A 24,794-nucleotide genomic window follows, 5' to 3' on the forward strand; every position below is an offset into this window, starting at 1 on the left:
TTTTTTAATTTGATGTCAGTCATAATTGGCAATAGGCGGATAAACACAGACCGAGCTGGTTCGCGCTGCAATTGCTTCTGGAGGCTACTTGCTCTGTGGAATGGCCATATTTGATTTTTATAAATGAAGGTTTCTATTTCTTTATTTTTCCCAATCCGTTTCTCATGGTCAATTTGTATCTATCAAATCTTTTAAATTATTTCAAAGTTTAGAGCTTTACTTGGGAGGAGAGAAGGAAAGAACTTTAAGTAGTGATTAAAAAAAATGCAAGTTAACATAAGTTCAATTTTTGTGAATTCCATGATAAAAAAAAGAATATACGTACGCGACGTTCCCATTCACAGCGGACATACATGACAACATTGAACATGAAATTTCATACTACATTTCACGATGTTGTGGCGCGGAAAAGTAACAGGCATCCTTATAAATATGAGATAGCAAGCTTGTTTAAAACAGTAAACAGACTGGGTCGATGATATATTATTAAGAATGCCTGTGTCCTCAGGGGCAGAAAATGATGTGCCTTTTGGAATGCTCTTCATTTTCTATAATAAAGAATCCGTAGTTCTAGATAATATGACAGATATTCTGCAATATTATGATCAAAATCTGCAATATGAGTTCTCTAACATTTTAACCTGAACAAATTGGCAAATAAATGTGAAGATTTTAAATTTAAATCAACAGTTTTAATTGCTTATTAATAAAAACTATAACATGCTGTAATATAAATAGCATTTAAACCGTATGGAATACTACTTTGATTTTATTTATTTATACAGAATGCCACTAACTTGGCGCTCTTTTTTTCTCGAGATAAAACGTTTGGTTTTGTCACGATAAAAGTGGTTTATCGCAGATAAAACCAAAACCAAAAGTAATTACACAAAATGCTCTGACAAATATCTTGCAAATGTTTTAATATAATTGTTTATGAAAAAAAATCATAATAAGTATTACCATGTCAAGTAGAAAACGTAAAAGTGTGAAAATTAGAGCTAACTTGGTGATTTTTTTTTATCGAGTCAATTTTAATATTTTATGTTTTTGATTAAACAGAATCGTTGAACATATCATCTAGTTTGATATATATTTTATTTTTTAGATTTGGTCTTGAATATTACACGTATCATCTAATAGAAGATTGGTTATTTTGCTTTATGCCCCCTCTTAAGCTATAGGTCTATAGCCATGTGGTCACAAAGCGTAGTAGTGTTGGCGTCTGCCATCTTCTCATTCAAACATTAATGGAACAGATAGTATAGAAGAATGCTTGCAGCCGGCGCGTTCTTTTATTGTTCGTCGCAATGGACTTTAGCGATCCAAAGGGGTTTTAAGCTGATTTTTTTTTACAATCTAGATTTTATAACAATGCTGACCCATTTTCACATGTTTCATATGCATTCATTATGCAAAATCTATCGATTTTCAGCCTTCCGACGTTAACGTTAGCGTGCTTTATAGCCTTTATATCAACAATCTAATTCATTTTCATTTATTGACCTTGATTTAGGCAAGAAATTATTTTTTAGTTGTTAATATTTTTCTTTATTTAAGTATCTGATATTGACAAAAAATAATTATGGGTAATCTCGTCGTCGTCGTTTCAGCCGTGGGACGTCCACCGCTGGACAAAGGCCTCCCTCAGGTTTTTACACCACGACCGGTCACCGGCGGCCTGCATCCAGCGGCTCCCTGCCACTCGGACCAGGTCGTCTGTCCATCTTGTGGGTGGTCGTCCCACGCTTCGTCGCCCAGTACGTGGTCTCCATTCGAGAACCTTTCTGCCCCAACGGCCATCGGTTCTGCGGGCTATGTGCCCAGCCCATTGCCACTTCACCGTGCTAATCCGGCGAGCTATGTCGGTGACACCGGTTCTCCTACGGATCTCCTCATTTCTGATTCGATCTCGTAGGGAAACTCCGAGCATAGCCCTTTCCATAGCACGTTGAGCGACGCTGAGCTTGTGCACAAGGCCCAGGGTTAGAGACCACGTTTCTGTACCGTATGTCATCACTGGCAACACACATTGCTCGAAGACTTTTGTCTTCAGACACTGAGGGAAAAGGTGTACAATCCATGAGGGGATTTAATGCCAATACTCGCCACGCTTGGCAGGCGGGTTGGCGAGCGCAGTAGATGTGCATGTAATCTATCGACGGTTAAATAAATTATTACCTACTTTTTGATTAGTTAAGTATTTGTTTATCTGATTTAAAAATGCGGTTTTGCCGTCATAAACATGCACACGACTATTTTAATATAACTTTCTTCGAGACACGGAACCGATACCCTATACAAGCAAAATTTTGATTGAGTTTACCAGCTTGTTAGCATATTATCTTCGTTTATTGTATTTTTCGAGAAGCTGTTTCGAGACACCTGAAACTTTGCGGTATTCGAACACGTTCACCAAAAATTGCATCTCATAATTTCTAACAACATTTGAATACGGAATTCTATTAACTTTCCGATATTTTCCTTTACATACTTTTGATTATTAGTAAATCGCATTGACTCAAACTGAAATATCAGTAATGTAATATTTAATTTATTCAAACAACCCCATTGCAGAATGAATGCTCTTTTAAAAGGTTTTGGGTCACACGGACAAGTTTTATTATCAAGGTGAACGTTGAGATTTGTTTTAATTGGAATGGAAGACTCTTGTTCTAGAAGAGCGTCCTCTATATAAAAGTGAAGTTAGATAATTGCAATGTCTACACATTTTCGGTGACACAGTTTAAAAAGCATATTGAACTTATTTTGTAGACTGTCATTCATCATGAAACCGTGATGAAATCCAATCGTGCAACGGAAAAAGTGGTTTACGTTGTACATTGTTAATATATTATGTATCATTAGTAAGAATAAAATAATAATAATAAATAAATCCCACCAAAAACATTTTCATGTAAAATGTTGCCAAGACGAGCCCATATGACTCGCACTGTCAAAAAGTTATCAGATCTCATGTAGAGCCAAGCTTCTAACACTACACGCCCTAACTCTACAAGGCCTAACTTCACAAACTCTACACCTTAGTCAAAATATGTGGCTTGGCCGTTCGTTACTACAAGAACTATTGTATAACACAAAAGTAATGAACAGTGAATTAATTTTTCACCTTACGCCGATGTGAATGTAGCGAAATGGCCAAGCCACATATTTTGACTAAGGTGTAGAGTTTGTGAAGTTAGGCCTTGTAGAGTTAGGGCGTGTAGTGTTAGAAGCTTGGCTCTACATGAGATCTGATAACTTTTTGACAGTGCGAGTCATATGGGCTCGTCTTGGCAACATTTTACATGAAAATGTTTTTGGTGGGATTTCATTTCTTTTTGTAAGTTGTTTGTAACATTTTTTTTTTATTTTTAGCTACTGTGTGGACGTAAGAGGCAGGAGACGTTCGCAACACTTCTATTCATTCATATTTATATGATCTGATCTGAAGTATATGTCGATTAAATATTTAATTTTTTTTTTAACAAGGAGTACCTATACATATATGTATATATCTAGGGGAACCAAGTTTTAGATTATTAGATTAGACCTCTAAATCAAATCATAATTTAATTCAAAATCAAAATTTAATTTAAAATAACAGGTCTCATACAAACTCCCATCCCCTAGTTTTAGGGGTTGGGGGATGAAAGTTACAAGCTTTATAATTTTTTTGTTGTTTGTGTGCTAATACTAGCTTACATACAAAATTTCAGCTTTCTAGGACATTAGGAAATACCTTAAGAATTTTGATGATCATCAGTGAGTCAGTGACGAAATTAGCGTTTTTTGGATATAAATAAAATCTGAAGTATAAAAGCTAATGTAATTAAAACTTAATATGTTCAATAAGTCCGCTATTGACAATATATCCCGAAAATTTTGTTGATCTAGCATAATCCAAACCCAAGTTATGGGGGTTCAAAAAAACGTCGAAGCGCTTCGAGAAAAGGTAGGTAGTGCCCGTGCGCGTAGTCGCTTGGCTCGTCTTGGCGGGGGCACTACCGTGCCCCCAGATAATATATAGGTAGGTAATTTGAATTCTCATAATTTTACGAATCCTATATTGAAATAAATGATCATTTTTCCAATGAAATCACGATCAATTTAAAGCCTTATTATGAACAAGCTGTTGGTTCCTGCTTTGTCCGCTTTCCGTTATTTCAAATGAGGGGAGGGTCCCTATTTACTTTCATCCCTTTGTATGTGTAACCTTTGATGGTGTCCTATTCGCTTTGTATCAAGTAAAATTTTTCTTTTAAATGTCATACTTTTTATGTGAATGAAACAAATAAAATAATGTTTAGAAACATACATAAAATGTTTTGTCACATGCTTTGAATAATTTATTTTGAATGTAACATAAACTTTTATTTATGTTCCGTGAAAATTGAATATTACGACGAGTTATAGATGTTACTCACTAAATACATGTTCTATTTATTTGTAACTACTTCATAAAAGTCCTCGAAAATAGTATTCTTTGAAACTTTCTCGGCGGGTCACCCAATTTTCATAGACATGCTTCTATTATCATCGCATTTATAAGCAATTGCTTAAAAACCAGCGCCCTCGACCAGTGTAATCGATATTGTTTCCATTAAACGTATTAGCGTTAGACCCGCAGTCTCGTTTGAAGATACCTAGGTACACTTTTATTCAACTCGATTTTAATATGACATCATAGAAGTAGCTCGCGTTTTATACTGTTAGATATTTTTATTACTCTTTTTATAGTATTTTTGGTATTTTAGAGTAATTATCGATATTGGAATTTTAGGGGAACTGAACATTTGTTGTCAAATGACTATAAATTTTGTAAATAATTTAAAAAAAAAAAACAAAACAAAAACCTTCCATCGTTTTTGGAAATGTCGATTTAGTTCTTTATTTCTTGTTATACGTTTTTAAATATTTTTTTGGAATCACATAATTATTTTAATTATTTAATATATATAAATTGTGCGCCGTAAATAATGTTCTAATTATAAAAATAAAATAACAAACTCAAATTTTTGTCGGTCGTTTAGTCATAATAAAATAGAACTTTTCATTGAATGACTACACAATCTAAATGTATAACAAAAATTGCTTTCTGAACGTAGGTAATACATGGTAATACCTAACACGTTAGCTGCGAAACAGGGCTTGAAACACCCTGTCCAGTGTCCGTGTCTCGTCGTTATAGCGGTAGGAAAAAACTTAAACTTCTCTGTCGTGCGGGAGGCATAACTTCCATCTGGTTCAGTGTAGGAAAGTGATATCTATATATCTGAGATGTGCTATTGATTCCTAGTTCAATGGTATACCGACCTTAATACCGGGTTTCTTAGACCTCGTGCCGCACTGAACAAATAAAAATTCTAACACAGTGCGGAACGAGGTTGCGAACACCTCGTACCACCGCGCACCTCGTACCACCGCGCACCTCGTACCGCACCCTAAGCTAGCTTCACGCGGTTAGTGTTGTGCAACGCATTCGAGACTATTTGTGGAACAACTTATTGAAGCTTTTACAAAGAAGGACTTGAATGTGGATACAGGTAATTTTCAAACATCCTAACTACTCGTTATAATAAATATCTTTAATAGAAACGTGAATGTGACATGTTGAGTAACTTTCTTCAAATAGGTTGATAATCATGATTACTATTAGTGTGTTTGTTCATTGAATCAACAAGCGGCAAATCCAAAACACCCGGCAATCGGTGTATGGCCCACCAAAATTTAACTCTTGCCCAAGTCAACAAGCCAACAAACAAGGCGCATCATCTCTTAAAGGGATCAAAGAAGAGGAGTTGTGTAGGATGTTACGAAAAACTCCGCACCTTCTTAACAAGTCGTGAGGCCGACAAAAAAGTAAAGAAAATTCTCACAGAATGCACTGGTTGCAAACAATATTATTGTTTGGCCTGTTTTAATGAAGTAAGGGGAATGAAAAACATCCATACGTTTGATAAATAAATACAATTAAATAAAATCGATATTTCTTTTCCCATCACTAAATTATATGAAAAACTGCTATTGTTCAGTGCGGTATGGGATACATCAGATCCCACATTTTATTTTACTCATAGAAACTAAACTAACTAATCTAACCACGGGCGGCGGTAGATTTAGGTGAATGAACTCATTGTTAATAATAATCACGACAAAAGCCACACACTTTGTCTTATTTGGCGCCAAAAAAAGGATTTTGGTCTCCTACGGGCGGTGGGGTTTAATATGCCTCGTGCCGCCACAATATCTGGTATAGGACAAGGTTTAAAACGACCCGTAACGCAGTAATGGAAAGTACAGATATATCTGTGCCGCAGGGAACGTGCTAAAACGAGCTGTGTCAATTTAATTACTTAATCCACTTTTCCACAAACAACGACCTATATTTTTTAAACAAATTAAACATTTTATAAAGCGAACGAAGTTATTAATATCTACATCAGCGAAACCATTGAGTATCATATAAAGGGGTAAAAGTCAACGGAAAAGCGTTATAGTTATTTTTATTTTATATAAATAACACCTTAAAAATATTATTACGTATTGACATAAAAGTAAAATAAATTACTTTGAAACAATCTTTGAAAACAAACATTACAAAATATAGATGTATTATGGTTTTTGAAGAGAAATATGTCATTTTATAGCGAGATAGTTTAAATAACTAATTACCTATTCTGTATTTGAAACAAATCTGGGTTGTGAATGATAAAACGTTGACTACCTATATTGTGAAGATTACGTATGTAAGATTGCTGGAAATAGGAAATAAGAAAATGTTTATTATTGCTATAGCTTACAACTATAACCTCATATTCATTTAACATGTTTTGCAATCCGAATTGAAAATGTCACGTTGTAATACACAAACTAAAATCAAATTGTTATACATATTATAGCATATTATACTGCGCGAATTGTTATATAAAATTGAAAAGTATTCTGCGACCTTGTATGTTTGCTTAGCAAATGCGTCTTCAGATTGGAATCTGGTTTTCAAAAGAGACATGCTTTGCGAAATATGAAAATATTATTGTGATTTGCACTTACCATATGAGGTGTGCTTTGCGAAATTGTTCAGTGCATCGTGATAAATTAAATTTGTCATCGTTATTCAGTGAAATAATAATAGGATGCAACAGCGTATTATGAGAGTTGTTATTATGTTTACAAATTCCGAGATAATTATATACAATAAACTCATTTCGAATTGAAATAATTTTAATGTTTTATTACGCGACTATTTGTTAATTGAAAAGTGTTTGAAGCATCTCAGTTAGTTTAAAATATAATAATGTATATTTCGGAGAGGAATTAATCTTATTTTTGAATTAAACTTTTAAGCTATTGCATATATGTAGCTTCTATCGCGGGCCTTGAGCGCGGGGACCGAATCGAGAAATTCCGTAACGAAAAAACCTTACGCTCCCCACTCCGACGGGCTCGGAGGTGTGGCTTGAAGGCATGCTATGCAATAGCTTTACCGCGGCAGTCCCCGAGTGCCACACGTCTTTTTTTTTATAAAAGTCATTAGTAGGTTATAAATATGAATATTTGTTCACAGATTTGAGTTTCGAAAGTTTTTTCAACAATAGCCGCATGCAAGACGTTCTGGACAATTTCTGCGTGTACCACATGAACGCGCTCGGCCAGGAGGAAGGCGCCGCTGCTTTGCCGCAATTGTAAGTCATTTTCATTTTATTTCATTAAACAAACAGTAGGTAGATTTCAATCAGTTATGATTCTATTATATTCTTACATATTGTTATCTAGGATTGATTGAAGAAACTGATCACAATTATTAATGCTACATTAACATTATACCTAGTTGATGTTTTCGGCCCAACAATTCATATAATAATAATAATATATATATATATATATATATATATATATATATATATATATATATATATGAGTAATGTATGTATGGAGGCAAACATCTACAGAAAGACCTAGAAAATTATATAATTCAAAAGTGACGTAGGTTCTTACTACTAAGTTTTCATAACAATCCTTTACAAAGCATACGTATAAAGTCAATAAGCTGTCAAAGCGTCGAGTTATAGTAGAAATTCTATTCATGCAACTAATTCCCAGCACTTGGTATTTCAATATTATGAAAGAGTGATATGCATGGAGTGTAGATAGAATGTGCATTGATATTAAAAATGCGGAAGTAACATGTTCTGTCTGCGAACTTTGCGGGAAATTCGGTGAACCGCTATAGCATTTGATATGGTGATGGATTGGTCCCGGGGCTGAACGGGATCCTGAGTTCAAAATGAACTATACGCGGGCGATCCGTTGTGACATTGGCAGCTTTTTCAATTTATGAATTTAAATGAAAATGGTACATGTATGTTTTTTTCGATGTGTATACGTACATATGTCGCAGTCGGATTGCACAAAGCGCCGTATTACGTTACGGCTAGCCTTTTCTAAAAGTAGGTTTTTTGTTTTCCGTTATCGGAATCCGTTGTCCGTTTATCGTTCGTTACATCGACTATCCCAAATCACAATTTTTTGTTTGGCGAGGTTAGGTTAGGTTCGTTTTGCTACTGACGACGTTTGGGAAAAGTCGATTCTCGACATAATACAAAACGGCGTTTGTAAACTGACGACGCCGTTGGAAGAGGGCAAAATCTTACAATTCAGCTGCGACTTACAAAAGTATACCTATAGATTTATATTTTTAGAAATTATAGATTGTGCATCTTTGCACAGTATAGTTATACTTTATAATAAAACATTTTAAAGATACTTGAATTAAGTACTAAAACTAGATATGTATCATATAATGTGTTCATTTTACAAGGCAGAAGTCCTTGTATTTCAAAAATCCTTGTAGGTACGTGGTAAAACTGATATGATGATCGTAACTAGATTTAATCTTAACGCCATTTCGCTTACTATTGACGATACCTACATCTTAATAAACTCAGACGTGCTGTTAACTCTGTATCAAAAATTCTTTCATGTCCGAATTTGATGACTGATTATTATTATTAGCAATATCATTACTTATGACTTCCTTGTTACTATTGTAATTTGTAGGTAGGTACTTATGTCTCGTACATCTGGGGGCACGGCAGTGCCCCCGCCAAGTCGAGCAAAAAAAAAGCGGCACGGCCGTACCATCCTTTTCTCGAAGCAATTCGGGCCTTTTTCGACCCCCTATAATTCGGTTGTGGATAAAGCAAGAAACCTGAATCTGATGTATAAACACGGAATATTTAAAATTTCAGTCAATTTGAACCAGTAGTTTAAGAATGACAACTTGTTAAAGTTTCTAAATTTTGTCACTCACTGACTCACCGATCATCAAAAGTCCAAGGCACTTCTAGCAGACTTAGAAGCTTCATATTTGGAATACATATAGAGTTTAGTGTCTTAATCATGGGAAAACTTAAATATTTTGTAATTTCGGTCCAGTTTTCCAAATACACCAACTGCATCAATAACTTTGTAATCCCATATAAATATATGGGATTACAAAGTTATTTATGCAGTTGGTGGTTGGTGGTGGTTATAAATTTAATAGGTGTAGATAGGTACCTACCATATGAGGCAAGGGAGGGGGTATAGGGTGGGTAAGGGTGTGTTTAGCCCATGAAACTGAACAACATTATTACTTGTAAAATGGTCGACGTAATGAAAAACACATGATTGGACAATGGACATGTCTTGAAGTACGAAAATCTTATAATTTAAATCTGTTATATATAAATTGTTGGCGCGACTAGCCTCCTTACAGACAGACTGTAAGGAGGCTAACTGTGGCTGAAGCTCAAGAAGTAGTACCGGAAAAGAAAAAGAGGAAGACTACATATAAAAATAAGAAAATATCCAGGCTAGGCTAACTGTGGCTGAAGCTCAAGAAGTAGTACCGGAAAAGAAAAAGAGGAAGACTACATATAAAAATAAGAAAATATCATAAGACCTTTAACAAAATTCGTTAGAAGTAGATGGTATCAAAAAGAAAGGCTCTACAAAAAGAAGTGAGATCCCATCAAAAACATCCTGTAAAAATCCCAAGTCTCGCAGCTCAGTCTTTCTACCGTCAAAAGTTGTGAGATCCATGTAATACCAAGTCGGTTAATCTATTTAGTGTCTACTTGAAGGACCTTCTGTCTTAAGTTATTACATAAGTTATTATCATGGCAATATTAAAAATATTTAACGTTTTAAACAAATAGATCGACTTGGACATCGCATGAAAACAAAATGAATATTACAATATTATATTAGATTCTTTAGTCTCTCGCGCCTCACGCGATTGAAACTCTCGTTCCTGTTGGTCGCTGGCCCGTCGTGCTGTGTAGTGTGATACATACTAATAATCAAATCAAGCGATGTCCAAGTCGATCTATTTGTTTAAAACGTTAAATATTTTTAATATTGGCATGATAATAACTTATGTAATAACTTATGACAGACGGTCCTTCAAGTAGACACTAAATAGATTAACCGACTTGGTATTACATGGATCTCACAACTTTTGACGGTAGAAAGACTGAGCTGCGAGACTTGGGATTTTTACAGGATGTTTTTGATGGGATATATATTTACAAAAAAGGCGAGCAAATTTATTCTTTGATCTTTCATCTTTCTACACAATTTGTGACAGTTTACATTCAAATATAAAATTGTGAAAGTCGTTTTTTCTTAACAAATACTAATTTATCTTAAGAATAAGTTTATGGACCCTGGCATATTCCAGTATAATTAATTACATTGTACATGCAGTTTAATTTATATACTTATAACTAGCTGCGCTCCGCGGTTTCACCCGCATCGCTCCGCTCCTATTGGTGTTAGTGTGATGATTTAAAGCCTATCCTTCCTCAATAAATGGGCTATCTAACACCCAAAGAATTTTTCAAATCGGACCTGTAGTTCCTGAGATTAGCGCGTTCAAACAAACAACAAACAAATAAACAAACTCTTCAGCTTTATAATATTAGTATAGATTACTTATCGCCAATAAGGTATTTATCTTAACAATAATTGAATTGAAATCATTTTTCGCTTCCAGTTCGATTAGTCATAAGTTCATTTTCAAGTCTGTTAAAAAGAGGTTTCAGATCACAAATCTCATAGACATCGCAATAGATAATAATGCACAGCGCTGAAATAGATCATAAGATTAAGCTCCATTTTCAATGTACCTTCAAGTTTAAAGCTACTTCTTTTTCCACTTTAATAACTTTCCAGATTAATATCAGACTTCTTACCATTTATCGAATATTAATACCGTCCGTACCGTAAGATTAGCGAGACTAAGTGCAGGTCCACACTGCGAGCCTAGCGCGGTTGCGACGGCGGGCGCGAAATATCAAACGTATGAAACGCGCCATTGCGTCCACATTGAAATGACTGGCGGAAGCCTAGTGCGACGGTAATGAGCGAGCCAGCGCGCGTAGTTTTCAAACTCTCCTATCCGCGCGTTCTGGCCACACTACGGGCCTAGTCAGCAAGCGACCCAATGCGCGGACGGCGGGGGTATCAAACCAGTTCGGTCTTGTCGCTCGACTTCTTATATTATATCCTTTATGTTTTTCGTAAAATAGCGGTAAATACTTAATTGTTGAAGTGAAACTTCTTTATTTATAAGTGCGATTCAATCTAAAACACTTATATACACCACAGTAATTTTGTAGGGTATAATCTCAATTCTTCAAATAAGATTCACCCGTTATTCCTCTGTTTTATTTATTTCGTGTACAACTTCTATAATGATCTCATCTCAAAATCGGACTGTCCAGTAAAAATAGCAAATCGTCCAAAGTTTGCAACACCCGAAAAACGTCGAACCGCTACTTGAGCTCGCGCGTCGGTGTGGCCACCGCGAGCGCCCGCTCGTCGCGCCCGCCTAGGCCGCCGCCACCGCGCATTCAGTGTGGACGCACACTATGAACACGCTCTTATACTAATAAGGAATAAGTCCATCCCGCCCTTCTCTTTTGTTTGCTTTCAACGATAATAGCTTCTATAAGAATATTTCTTAATTTAAATTGTATTGCCTTCCTTTTTACAATTATGTCAAATATTCAGGTTGAAATTTTAAACGATTCTAGTGTATATAAGGATTCTGTTTTATATCCATGACCATATTGTGATGTCAAGAAAAGGTCGAGATGATATCTTTACCTAATACGAAACGTACTGTGAGAAACATCTGTGAATAATAAAGAAATTTTGATTGGAAAAAGAAATCTTAAAGGAAAATATTTGTGATCGCAGGAAATTGTTCGATAAAGGGTGCGGATATCAATACATACATGATAATACAGGGTGTCCCACTTTTGGTATACTAAGCGCGAAGGGACTTGTAGTTTTACATACACTGATCACGTTAAAAATACTTAAACAACAAAATTACATCAAAAAATTTTTGCTAAATTTTTCCTGAAAATCCATGTTTTCATCTCTAGCTTCGCGCAGCCGGCATATACCGCTTCGCTAATGTGAGCATATTGTCTATGTGTTATAGGCAAACTCCGAAGCTCCGGCGCTCCTAGGTTGGACTGGTCAATCCTCAGGTCAGACTGAATGACTTAGTCAAAGCCCAAACAAATGTAAATTTTCGGCCTTTGACTAAACAATTTTCGTCAAACCTGGGAGAGACTAATTTGGTCAGGCAAATGTCAAAACACAATTTTATTAAATCGGGGTTTGACGAGTCAAACTCCGATATAGGTATGAAGTGTCTTATCTTCGTATATTTGGAAGCATTTTATCATTTAAGCAGCTTTCAAGTCTTAAGAACCGCTTAACTCTGCCAGTTCTGACACCTAATTGGTCAGCTTACGTGATTTTCACTTTTATATTTGAGATGCTTTGAGAGAATGCCGTGTGGCATTAGGCCCGCCTTTTGTACGATGTGCAATAAAGTATAAAATAAATAAATAAATGCTTTGGAATATACGGAGGTTAGTTTGTATAAGATTAAGTATAAAAAAATAACATTTTTAAAATTTTGATGTTTATTGTTTTAATAATTTCTTAAGTAATTAAAATGAAAAATTAATCATTTTTCTGACATGGTGAGGCATTAGCCATTAACTTTAATGTTGTTTTAATAATTTCTTAGGTAATTAAAGTGACAAATTAATCATTTTTCTGACATGGTGAGGCATTAATGTTAATTGTTTTAATAATTTCTTAGGTAATTAAAATGAAAAATTAATCTTTATTCTGGCATGGTGAGGCATTATGACATTTAGAATTGCACAATACATTAGACCTTTTACATTTGCATAATTTTGAAGAGCAAGAGGAACACCGCGGTCCGCGAGAGACATTATGAACCTGTTTAAACATGTTCGGATCAACGTTTGACCGAGAATTGCAGTCGCTTCTAGGATTGACTAGGCCAAAAACGAAACAGAATAATTTACTTTCGACGTTTGACTGAAAAGTTAGGAGCTCCTGGGTTTGACTAAAAATACTTCAGGCAAAGGGCGAAATTGAAATGTATTTCGGGGATTGCCTGATGGCTTTGGCCAAACCTAGGATAAACCAGTCATTCCGCGAAGAGACTGTGTATCGGACTTTGACTATAACATATGAAAACATAATCTTAAACGATAGTTCACGTGCTGGTGGCAAAGTTGGGCCGGTTGCTTGTTATGGGTGTACACATAGAGTTTTAAGAATTCATCTATTTGAAAAAAAATTGCGTCTGGAATTTTATAAGTATTTTTTACGTACTCAGCGTATGCAAAACTATAACCTCCTTTGAGCTTAGTATATCAACAGTGGGACACCCTGTATAATCTTCTACGATATTACGATTGTGACGTAGGCACGACGCTACGCGTATGAATTTTTAATATTTTCACTCATATTGTTCACTGTGCCACTTTATAATTCTTTTGTTGATGTAGAACGTTTCAACGGCGATGCAATCTACATAGGCCAAAGGAAATGGGGCTTTTGTGCTTTGTATTGTGCAACGAGGAAATATCACAATATTTTCTATTTAAAAGAGAAAAGTGTTCAGATAAAATTTTTCATAATAATTAACTATACATGTATGTATTTAAATATAAATACCTACAATCGTTATATTTAAAATGACGGTATTTCCATGACGCGACCTAGTGAAATTTTATTCTCAACGTGCGGTCTACAGAAGTTTCATTTCAAAAATTATATGTTCTACATAATAATTGATATTAAAATGTGGTATCTTATGCAAGTAAACTCCGCTCAATGTAAAGTTATTACTTACCTAATGCATGCTAAGATTTATGTTGTGGCTCCATTAATCTTTGAAATAGCATCGCATCAATGAGTTGCAATCGCCCGAGGGAAAAGCTCCATCGTCGGTAGCCGGCCTGTTTATCTGTATTGATAGCTACTTATATAATTAATCTAAGCAGTGTACCTACTTTCCTCCGACGATATTTATTTTCAATGGTTTTATTGAGATGTTTTACTTTTTATTCCTTTATCTGCTTCTTCCATTAAAAACGTATAATTCATATTGTTTGTATGGTCTTTGATTGTTTGAATTGCACTCAATCAATACATATAATAAATCTGTAGAAGGGTCAATTCTGTACATTGAAAATATTGAAAAAATAAATAGCAGGAGGTGTTACTGGATCGATACCAAACCCAAATATGTGATTAAAAAAATTTTTGTCTGTCTGTCTATCTGTTTGTCTGTATGTTCAGGCATCACGTGAAAACTAACGGTTCGATTTCGATGAAACTTGGTATAATTATACCTTTTTATCCTTGAAAAATACGTAGAAAAAAAAAATCTTAATTTTTCTGCGCGGAAGGAGTCGCGGGCGGAAGCTAGTAGACAAATATATCCAAATCAACAATTTATACCAATTAAACAAATGTTCAAAAGATTTTTGAACTTGTAATAGTTGTTGAGTATTTCATATATTTAGTGCACATAAAAAATAAATAAATAAGAGCCTTTATTTCTCAATTCACCATGCGGCCATGGTCTTACATGCAAAATTGTATGGATAAATTAACTTAATTGTTATTATATATTAACTAAACTTATAAACTATAGTGCACATAATTCTAATCTCTTTATCTCTTTATTATTTATATAACTCAAGAAATACTGGAAAATTTTAAATTATTATTGCCTTGTTCGATTGTCTTCATTTGGATTAGGATAATAACTGTTTATTTTGGAAATAGTCCTTGGGATCGGAGCTTGGGCGAGTAGTTTTCCGTTAGTTTTCGTTTATGAATTTTTGATGTCATGTCAAACTTGCGTACATATTTTATTTCACCACGTAACTATTTTGAGAAAATCAATATTTAATGGCCGTTAAGTCAATTATTTGAACCGCTAAAAGTTCGGGGTATGAGAGTTTCATAAATCATTTTACTGCTTCGGTTCGTCGCTTCACTGGGCATTTTCGTATACAGTAAGCTCGTAGGCTGCCTACCGGACACCATGTGTAAAAGTAAAGTAAAAAATTATTTATTCTTTAAGACACGTACATCAGTCATAATACATTTTTTTACTATGTGTTGGAAATAAAAACTATTACCGTCCGCGTCGGTAAAAGTTTCGGGTTGAAAAAATATTACACGGTGCACGGTATGTGTTTTTTGGGGCAAAGTAATTCCTATTCGCTTATCGAGTGCAGAATGTTATCCCGGGTGTTGTGAGATTTTATTCCCGGCTATTGCTGAAACACTACGACTGCTTAGAGGCTCTAGTAGACTTGACTCTTTTATATATAATTGTTATTAATTAATTTATTTGAGTATAGGCAACTGCTTCTAAAATAAGAACCGTTTATTGACGAATTTACTATTATCAATTTTCTTAATAATTATTATACTATTTTATATAATACATATGTGAACATATAATCGTAGGTATTTCACGTAATAACTGAAAGGGAATTAATATCTATAAGATCACTTTATATCTCTATCAATCTTAAATATTAAACACACGAGAAGCACTCCTCTTAATTGTTTATTAAAGCAAAGCTCAGTCTTGGTTCAAGTGGGCGGTTGACTGGGATGAGATACTTGAATACACGAATACTTGCAAGATATTAATATGTAGTTTTCTCTTTTTCATAATTGAGGTATTATTACTAGAGAGGGCACCACGAACAAAATCTATGCGACAAGCACGGCGGCACGGGGCGGCTAGTGAGTCATACACTTTGTAGATATTCTGCCTCTTATCTATACTAATATTATAAAGAGGAAAGGTTTGTATCTATGTATGTATGTATGTATGGTTTTCACGCATAAACTACTGGACCGATTTTGATGAAATTTGGCACAGATAATCTTTAGACCCTGAGAAAGAACATAGGCTACCTTTTATTGCGAAATATGTACCACGGGCGAAGCCGGGGCGGACCGCTAGTTACTTATAAATTAAAATCAATCAATGTAACAAATAAATATTGTTTATCTTATTAAAAAAATATGAATAAACTTATCAATTAAAACCAATCAATGTAACAAAAAAAATTGGTTTGAGACGATTGACTCTAACTCGTGTTAAAAATAGTGTAGTAGCGATGTCCTCTCTAGTACGTAGTACCTACATAGTAACTCAATGTTTTTCATTAAGTTATTGTCCAGGATTATTAAATGTCACTTGCAAAAGAGTATCTGTTTATTTATATTTACTTTTCAGTTATTCTATTAGAAACATTAAAAACTTTTTTTGGTTAATATGAAACTACTTACCATGTTAAATGTGTTTTTTTTGTCCAGTCGATACGTTTAATAAAACAGTAGGTAATTGAGTTATGCAATATGTATAATGTTTTATATTATAGACCCCAAAACAATGGTTAGAACATTTTTACTTTGTCTATTGATCGGTTTGTCTTTTTCTGTGTGCTTCAATCCTGTAAAAACCACTTGTCCAAATTTTATATGAGGTTCAATTTAAATGATACAATTTATTTGAAAACAAAATGATTTTAATCTATTCTTGTAATTGAGGGCTAAAAAGCGTGAGTATTTAATTAAAATTGAAACATTTATTTTATTTCTTGCATCTAATAAAAATTGGGTACCTACATTATAACTCAAAGGTCTTACAAAGAAGCAAAAGCACAGGCAAAAGGCGTCTGCTATTCGTGTCTAAAACAGCGCTGTTTTCAGACGCCCTTTATAATAAGGTACAACTTAACAATATTATATTTATTAAATGAGGATAAACCTTTTGAAAATGAAATAGAGATGTAATAATCATGTTTTACTAATAAAGATTTGACGAGGTATACTCGTCTTAATTTGTAAAAAATGTTCTTCTTCTTCAAATCAAAGTTTTGTAATCCACGCAAATGAATCGCGGGCCGAAAGCTAGTTCTTAACCTCCTAAGACCCAGATCGGAACTACCAAAGGTAGTCGTAAAAACCCACTGTACAAAATTATGCACAAATTAATTTATTGCTGTCAGACCCAGAGACGTAAAACGTCGTAATTTTGAAGCTATACCTTTTAGGGTTTCGAAAGTATTTTTACCGTAATACCAGGTGTCTATGGGACATTTTTGGTCACCTTCTGTAATTCTATCTTTTGTACAAAATTTTGTACAGTGGGTCTTAATGTAGCAGAGAAAATAATAAATCAAAATTACAAAAAATAAAGTTTATTATAGAAATTAAATAGAGAACAAAATTTTTCCATTTGAGATCTTTAGGCTTAACTTCTATTAAGGCAATATTAAATTAGGCGTCCTCGACTTCTACTCCCACGACTTCCTTCTTCCGCGAGTGCTTATAATATTTCTTTGACGACTACAACCACGTGTCCAACGTAGACGAATTCGTGTTCTGCTGCGACTTGATCCTCGCAAAAAGGAGAATCATCATTGTCATCTTCAATAAGCGGCTGTTCATCTTCACTAGAAGAACTTGAAGATGAAGATTCCTCTCTTCCATCTGGCATGTACTCGTCATCTGTTTCATTATATTTAAAAGGGTCCTCTTCAGCTTCTGACTCATATTCTAATTCATTTAGACACTGAAGAATCTCATTTTCATTAGAATCTAAAATAAAAACAAAAATACTCTCTATGAAAAGCAGATACCTAACGTTTGATACTGAGAACCAATGTACAAAATATTGAACAAAATAATTGATGACTTTGTGAATCACCTTTATTCAATACAGCAACAAAAAATATTAATAGTGTGTAATATTTACACCTTATAGTATAAAATAACATTAACAGTGACGTGGGAAAACTAGTGATTATATAAGTATTTTGAGATTAAACTTACTCTTAGCACGAGGGAGCGGCAGGTTTCGTCGTTCATCACAGCTAGTTTTGAAAATATACTTATTTTTTTGTTGGCAGCGTTGATAACATAGACAATACAAACTATTTAAGTAATTTTGACATGTGAAACTATTCGCGGGAAGATTTGAAAAAAACTACAGTTGTTAAAAGAATAAGTACAAAAAATTGTACACTGGGCGGTTACTACTATAAACTATATGACAGAGCTGGGTCAGATAGCACTATTTTATTTTGTACAAAATTTTGTACGCGGGGTCTTAGGAGGTTAATAAGTATTTGTCATTATTATTATGAAGGCATTCGGATTCTTAACAAGCTAAAATATGTTATCATAAATAAAGAGAATATCAATCTCTCTATACAAAATAATGTATCTTCTTTTTGAGCGCTTACTTGAAAACAGACAAATGAATTCCTAGTTCAGTCGTTCATTTACACGACAAAGTTATTATGCAAAAGCATTGCAAAAGCCTTTTGCATTATTTCTCAGGACATTTCTCTCTAATACATTTTAAATTCAAATCTTTGTTTACGTCACTATACTACACTATTTACGATAGTATTTGAATGTTATATGTAGGTGTATATGTAAAAATATGTACTACTCATACTTTTGCTTATATTATAATATTTCAGGCATTTTACCTTCAGACAACGTTCGTTCTATCTACAGCGTACGAATATGTACAGAAAATTCATTCTGAATCTCTTGAATTATGCAGGGACTTTCCTCATGTTTTGTAAAATTTCAAGAACGCTAGCAAAATGAACGCCACCGATGCAACTTGCAGAATTCCTAAAACTTGTGTAATATATGAAAGTTTAATACGTGAACCCTTGAAAATTGTGAGGATTTTTAAATCGAATTGCGATATGCTTACCTACTGAAAAAAACATTTGATTGTTTGCGTCGTCGGTCTCTCATGCCTACTAAAAGAGGTCGTCGCTGTTGATGTCCAAACCCTTCAGGCGGACGTTTGCGGAGAGCAAACACTCCACGGCTAGTGTCTTCGGCTTTGCAGGGACCATTTTGGTATAATCTCCCTGCGTCCGATTGGATCGCGTTATACCGTTACATTTTCCAATAATCGCTTTAATGAAACAGTTACCTAGGATTTCGGAATGAAAATCTGCAACTGTGGGAAATAGTTAATGAATTGGTACGGTTCTTGAAATGGCTTATTTTATTTGTAAAACGAGGTTTATTAAATTACAAAAAATTAATAAAATTTAAGTGCAATCTCGGTAAAGCCGACATTATGCAACAGCACTACTGAATATTATACGAAAAGGTATATTTATTAGTACTTTGTAATGCACTTTCGGAAATATTTGAGCGACAAATTGTCATCTGTCAGATGAAAATGTTAATAAACGAAACTGTTTTTGAAATGACAAAAATTTGCGATGGGATTGTCAAGTGAAATATTAATCTTCTTATATATAAAAATGAATCGCAAAATGTGTTGGTAAGCGCATAACTCGAGAACGGCTGAACCGATTTCGATAATTATTTTTTTATTATATTCCTTGAAGTACGAGGATGGTTCTTATGTAGAGAAAACGTAAATATGTACCACGGGCGAAGCCGGGGCGGACCGCTAGTTTATCATACAAACACTTTCTTATGTGTCAGATTCGTCGTATATTGTGACTAACGATACGTGCCAAGGCTCAGATATCAGCACATTTCAATATTTTAGAATATTCTCGTATAGCATGGGGGCACATATTATTACCTATCTTAGATCTTAAAATACTTTTCTTCTTAGTAATTTCAAGACTGCGAACGAATGATAAAATTGAATAATTTAGTGAATAATATAACGAGTAATCATTTGTGTTGTTTGTAATGTCTTCTCCCAAAAACTATAAGTATGACCGATCTGAATTATTCTTTCACCAGCAGGCAGACTACATTTTCCTGAGTCACATAAGCGTAGGTATCAACAAAAAATATGCATTATGTACTTTATTGAACCGGTATTTGCTAGCTTAAAATATATGAGATATTTCCTCCATTTTGCGAGGGTTTGATTCCTTTAATCTGTGCTTTATGAGACAGTATTCAAGAGATTCAAGAGGTATTAATATAGAGCTAAATTTCCGATGAAGCGGATAAAATAGCCAATATCAGAAGTAAAGACATAACTGACATGCTTTTCTTAGATTTGAAAATTAATATTCAATTATTGATCTAGTGGAAGAACTTTAATTTTATTATCGTTAACACGTTCACTGCGGCACCTAAAATGCCAAACTTACCGTTGTTGCGGCATGTCTTCCATACTTCACATCGGCAAGTTCACCACTTTGCGTCATGAGCCATTTTTATCACATCGCACCTTCTGACTTTGAAGGTTAATAATTTCATGAAATTTCAAGATATTTCAAAAAAATTTTTTTCAGATAATAGTATATATAGTCTAGTATATACCGCATAAATAGCTTTTAGTTTGACCCAATGGTTTAAAAGATATGAGGGAAAATGTAAACCCCTGATTTTGTGAAAAATTATTTGCCATCCCGCACTGCGTTGATACGGCATGTTTACAGTAATAGGGATGGGAAACACTGTAAAATAAAACATCGATATCGATATAAATCAATTTTGTATATTTCAGTCTGTTTGTTAACGGATAACGAGATCGTCGATACAAAAAATAACACATATAAAACAAGGTACTTGATAAGAGTACTATCAGGAAATTGTTCAGTAACTTTTGTTTTAATGTTTTATTTTATTTTCACAACTGTCATCATATTTTTGCATTTATGCTACGAAATAAAAGAAAGTAAAAAACCAAAGCCTCTAAGGTATGATTATCATTTAAAAAAACTCAAAAGAAAAGTGCTTGCGGTCCGGTGCATCACTATGCGAGACTGACACGCGGCGCGCTCGTAGTACAGTGCGGCATGAGGTGCTTGTCCATGGCAAAATATTTGACATGCCGCACACAAAAGAAACGATTTCTTTTCTATGCGTTGTGTCCAATATTTTGCCATACGAGTTTTAAACGAAATTGAGTCCTACTTCAAACTGTGATCACAAAAATATATTTGTCTCTTTTCTAGTCATTGATTAACATATAAAAAACCTCGCCACACCACAGTGAAAACTGCGATTTTGGGCGCCGCACTGTGGTGGAGTCGCTGATGGCCCGATACTGGACATGCCGCAGTGAACGTGTTAATCGGGTTTTATCTACAACGAACTATCTTCATAAATGCGTTATTATTTAATCCAATTTTGATTTTGAAAAGCATAGATGGGAAAATTATTAAATAATTTTTATGTTAGTTTCTCTCGATTTTAAAGCAATTGTTTGTTTAAATAATACTTTTAAATAATCAATTAGATGGGATATTTTCATTTAACACACAGCAGTACAGTAGCAGTAGCCAAAGTCTATAGTCTATACATGTAATACAATAATTATTAAACATATTACCTAACGCTTGAATTAATAAAGAGTTTCTGGGTCACCTGGTCACCAAATAAAAATTATGCCTGTCATAGAATTTCCTGGGCCATAGCATAGGGTGGAACGTAAAAAAGCATGGTCATTCCTTTTCAATTAATTGCATTTATTATATTTTTACACTGCCGAAAATGCGTTTTTCAATTATTCATTCTGCAATCAATCAAATGAATATCAATTAAATAGAACCAATTTGTTATTTATCGAACATTTAAAATTGGAACTCTTTTTTGGCGACTTTTTTTCTGTAACAACCAAAACAACAGACAAACAAAAATTATTGATGTTTTAAATATGGAATTTGTTTCAATAATATGGAATTACCTAGTTGTTTGTGTTGTCGCTTGGAATGTTAGTAATTGGAATGCTATGAAATGTATGAAAGAGACCAGTGAAAAGAATTTGTTCATCGCTATAACGTCAACAAAACTGAATACGAATGTGGTAGAAATTTCTATAGTATTTATAGTGGTTTATTTTGTATTGAACCTTCCATTCGTGAAAGGATTATCTATATTCATTAAATAGTTCGATGACGAATATAGCGCAGCTCGTCGAGAGGGATGGAACATGGATTTCGTTGAAAACTTTGTTATTCTTGCAGTACATTAAGTAATTAATAAATAACTGTATCTGATATTCATTATTAACTTTACTTCGGGCGTAAAATGTTATTTATAAAAGGTTATAATTACTTTGCTGACACGCAACCAAAGGGAAGAGCACGGGCGAGTTCATTTTGCTAGGAAATTAAAATAGACACGCCAATATAGTCAATTTGTAGATTTACTTGTGTGTAAAAAATAATTTAATTATTGTGATTTTATGTATGTGTGTTACCATTACCTTTTTCGTGGTCCACATAGTACAAGACGACAAATCTCCGTCGAATGTAGTTTTTTTCTTAATTTTGGTCATCATTGTAAAAGTTTTTCACGAAAATGAATAATGAAAGTCTCCGGATACTTACAGGTATACATTCCTTAATTGATGTTAGTTGTTTACACAAGATATGTTGTATCTCCTTGGGTCAAATGGGAGTAGTTATGATGAGGTCAGGTACAACTAATTAATGTTGCTTAGTTTCATAACGGTTCGATATAACAATGTTTACATGTGACCATGTGTTTGCATTGTGTCATGCTTCCAATTTGCTTTTTAAGCAAAGTTGCAAATTTTTTCGTTGTAAGCAAATTTGCTTTGTAAGATTTTTTTATTAGACCGTATATTCTAATACGATAGTTAGGTACTACACCTATTTTAGTACCATTAATCTAAATAGAATTATTTATGATTTATCGAGTGGAACGATGTCATGACTGGCTTTACCAGTACAAGAAATGAAATACCTAAATTGTATATAAATACCGTGTAATAAGCTCAAAGTTCACTATAATTCGGCCAGTGTCCTTGTAAGCGCGAGTGAATCGGGGCGTGCGAGTTGTATTGATTTTTTTGAAAGGTACGCGGCACCGACACCGACTAAAGTACCATTTGAATTAGTTGTACTTTAATAACAAGGGCTCAAGGTCTTTTTTATATTTATTTTTGTGCCGAATTGTTTCAATTTAATAAAAAATATTGCGAAGAAATTTCACTCGAACTCCAAATAAATGTAAGATTGCTTCAACACATCCTATTACATTTTTGAAAGGCTAGTAAAACGAAACAGATGAAACCTTTACCTCGTTGTTTGAAATAATGTAACATGATCTTCAAAAGTTGTGAAGTTCAAAGGCAAATTCTTTTATATTTTTTATCATTATACTATATCGGTTATACTGAAAAGTGAAAGTTGATAACAATGTTTGAATCCTTTAAAACAATGTGTTTTTAAAGAATTGCGAAATGTTGAAGGTTTTACGAAAAACATACCTAATCCAAAATGGCCGTAGTAATAAACAATAATATGTTATAATACAATGTGCGACCATGGTGCGAACTTGTACTCGCGACTATGTATAATGTACAATGTACATATATGTAGGGTCCATTATAAATTATACGTACGTATGAAGAAAGCATAGAGTATTTGCATTGTACATATTAACCCATTGAGGCCCGAACGGCCCGATCGGTCCACGACACAATAAATTTTCTATTGTGTCTGTGATTCCGGGGCCTGAGTTATTAATAAGCAAGAAAAAGGGAAAAGATTTTTTAATTATTTTAAATATACTTCGTTAAATAGACACTCAAATTATTTAAATATCTGCCATTTATTTTTTAGGTCGAGAACAAAATAATTAGAACATTCTAAATTATAACTTTTTACCGTATTGTCACGTTCTTCCTTGACTCGACCGACACTAATTAGGCAATGGAAGCAATCATTATGTATGTCGTCATCATCTGGTTGAATCTGCTATTTGTCGTCATTCAATGAACGCGCTAGTCATTCTATCAAATAGCAGATTCAATCAGATGAAGGCGACAAATATATCGGTTGAGTCTTTGATTGATGTGTAAGTTTCAGAATAATATTGTAATTAGTATCCAATTGAATAATAATAAAAATATGTATGAAGCGTGTTTAATAATCTCAATTTGCCAAACTGAACACTCCACAACAATTCAAATAGATTGTATTGTCCGATATTTGTAAGGAGGTGTGGTCACTCCTACCTGTGCTAATAGTGTTGATGGCTATTCCATTTGCTTGGCTCAAAGACTAACATCGCCAATACATATTTTCGTATTTCATTACTTTACTTTATGTCAGTATACTATAATTGTGTGGTGGCCTTGCGTTTGAATTCGTTAAGAGATAATAAATTAATAATGAAATAGGAATTATTATAATATTATTATTCAGGTTTACAGGTTATGGCTGAAAAACAGCGGTGAAAGCAGTGGCCTTTTGGTCATTGTTTTCTCCATATGCTGAGTCTATACCCTTTTCGTGGTGATTCTTTTTTATTTTTTTATCTGTATTTTTATTTTTGTTTTGTATGTATTTCTTGTTTTACCACGAATAAATGAATTCTATTCTATTCTATTCTTATTTATTACTAGCTGTGCCCGCGACTTC

At 33.9% G+C, this 24,794-nt stretch overlaps 1 protein-coding gene across 3 annotated transcripts in view; it reads left to right on the plus strand.

Annotated features, from left to right (window-relative positions):
* The window catches only part of MESK2 (misexpression suppressor of KSR 2), a 66,560-nt gene that overhangs the window by 21,948 nt on the left and 19,818 nt on the right, over positions 1–24,794 (plus strand). For all 3 annotated transcript variants that reach the window (XM_089710343.1, XM_089710470.1, XM_089710405.1), the window contains exon 4: positions 7,568–7,685. In XM_089710343.1, coding sequence (XP_089566469.1) covers positions 7,568–7,685 — 118 coding nt within the window. The remainder of the gene's footprint in view (positions 1–7,567; positions 7,686–24,794) is intronic.

This window comes from Colias philodice, chromosome 1 (assembly GCF_061535455.1).
Source record: "Colias philodice isolate Cphi_HAF_F1 chromosome 1, ilColPhil1 Martin Lab GWU primary, whole genome shotgun sequence".
NCBI lineage: Eukaryota > Metazoa > Arthropoda > Insecta > Lepidoptera > Pieridae > Colias > Colias philodice.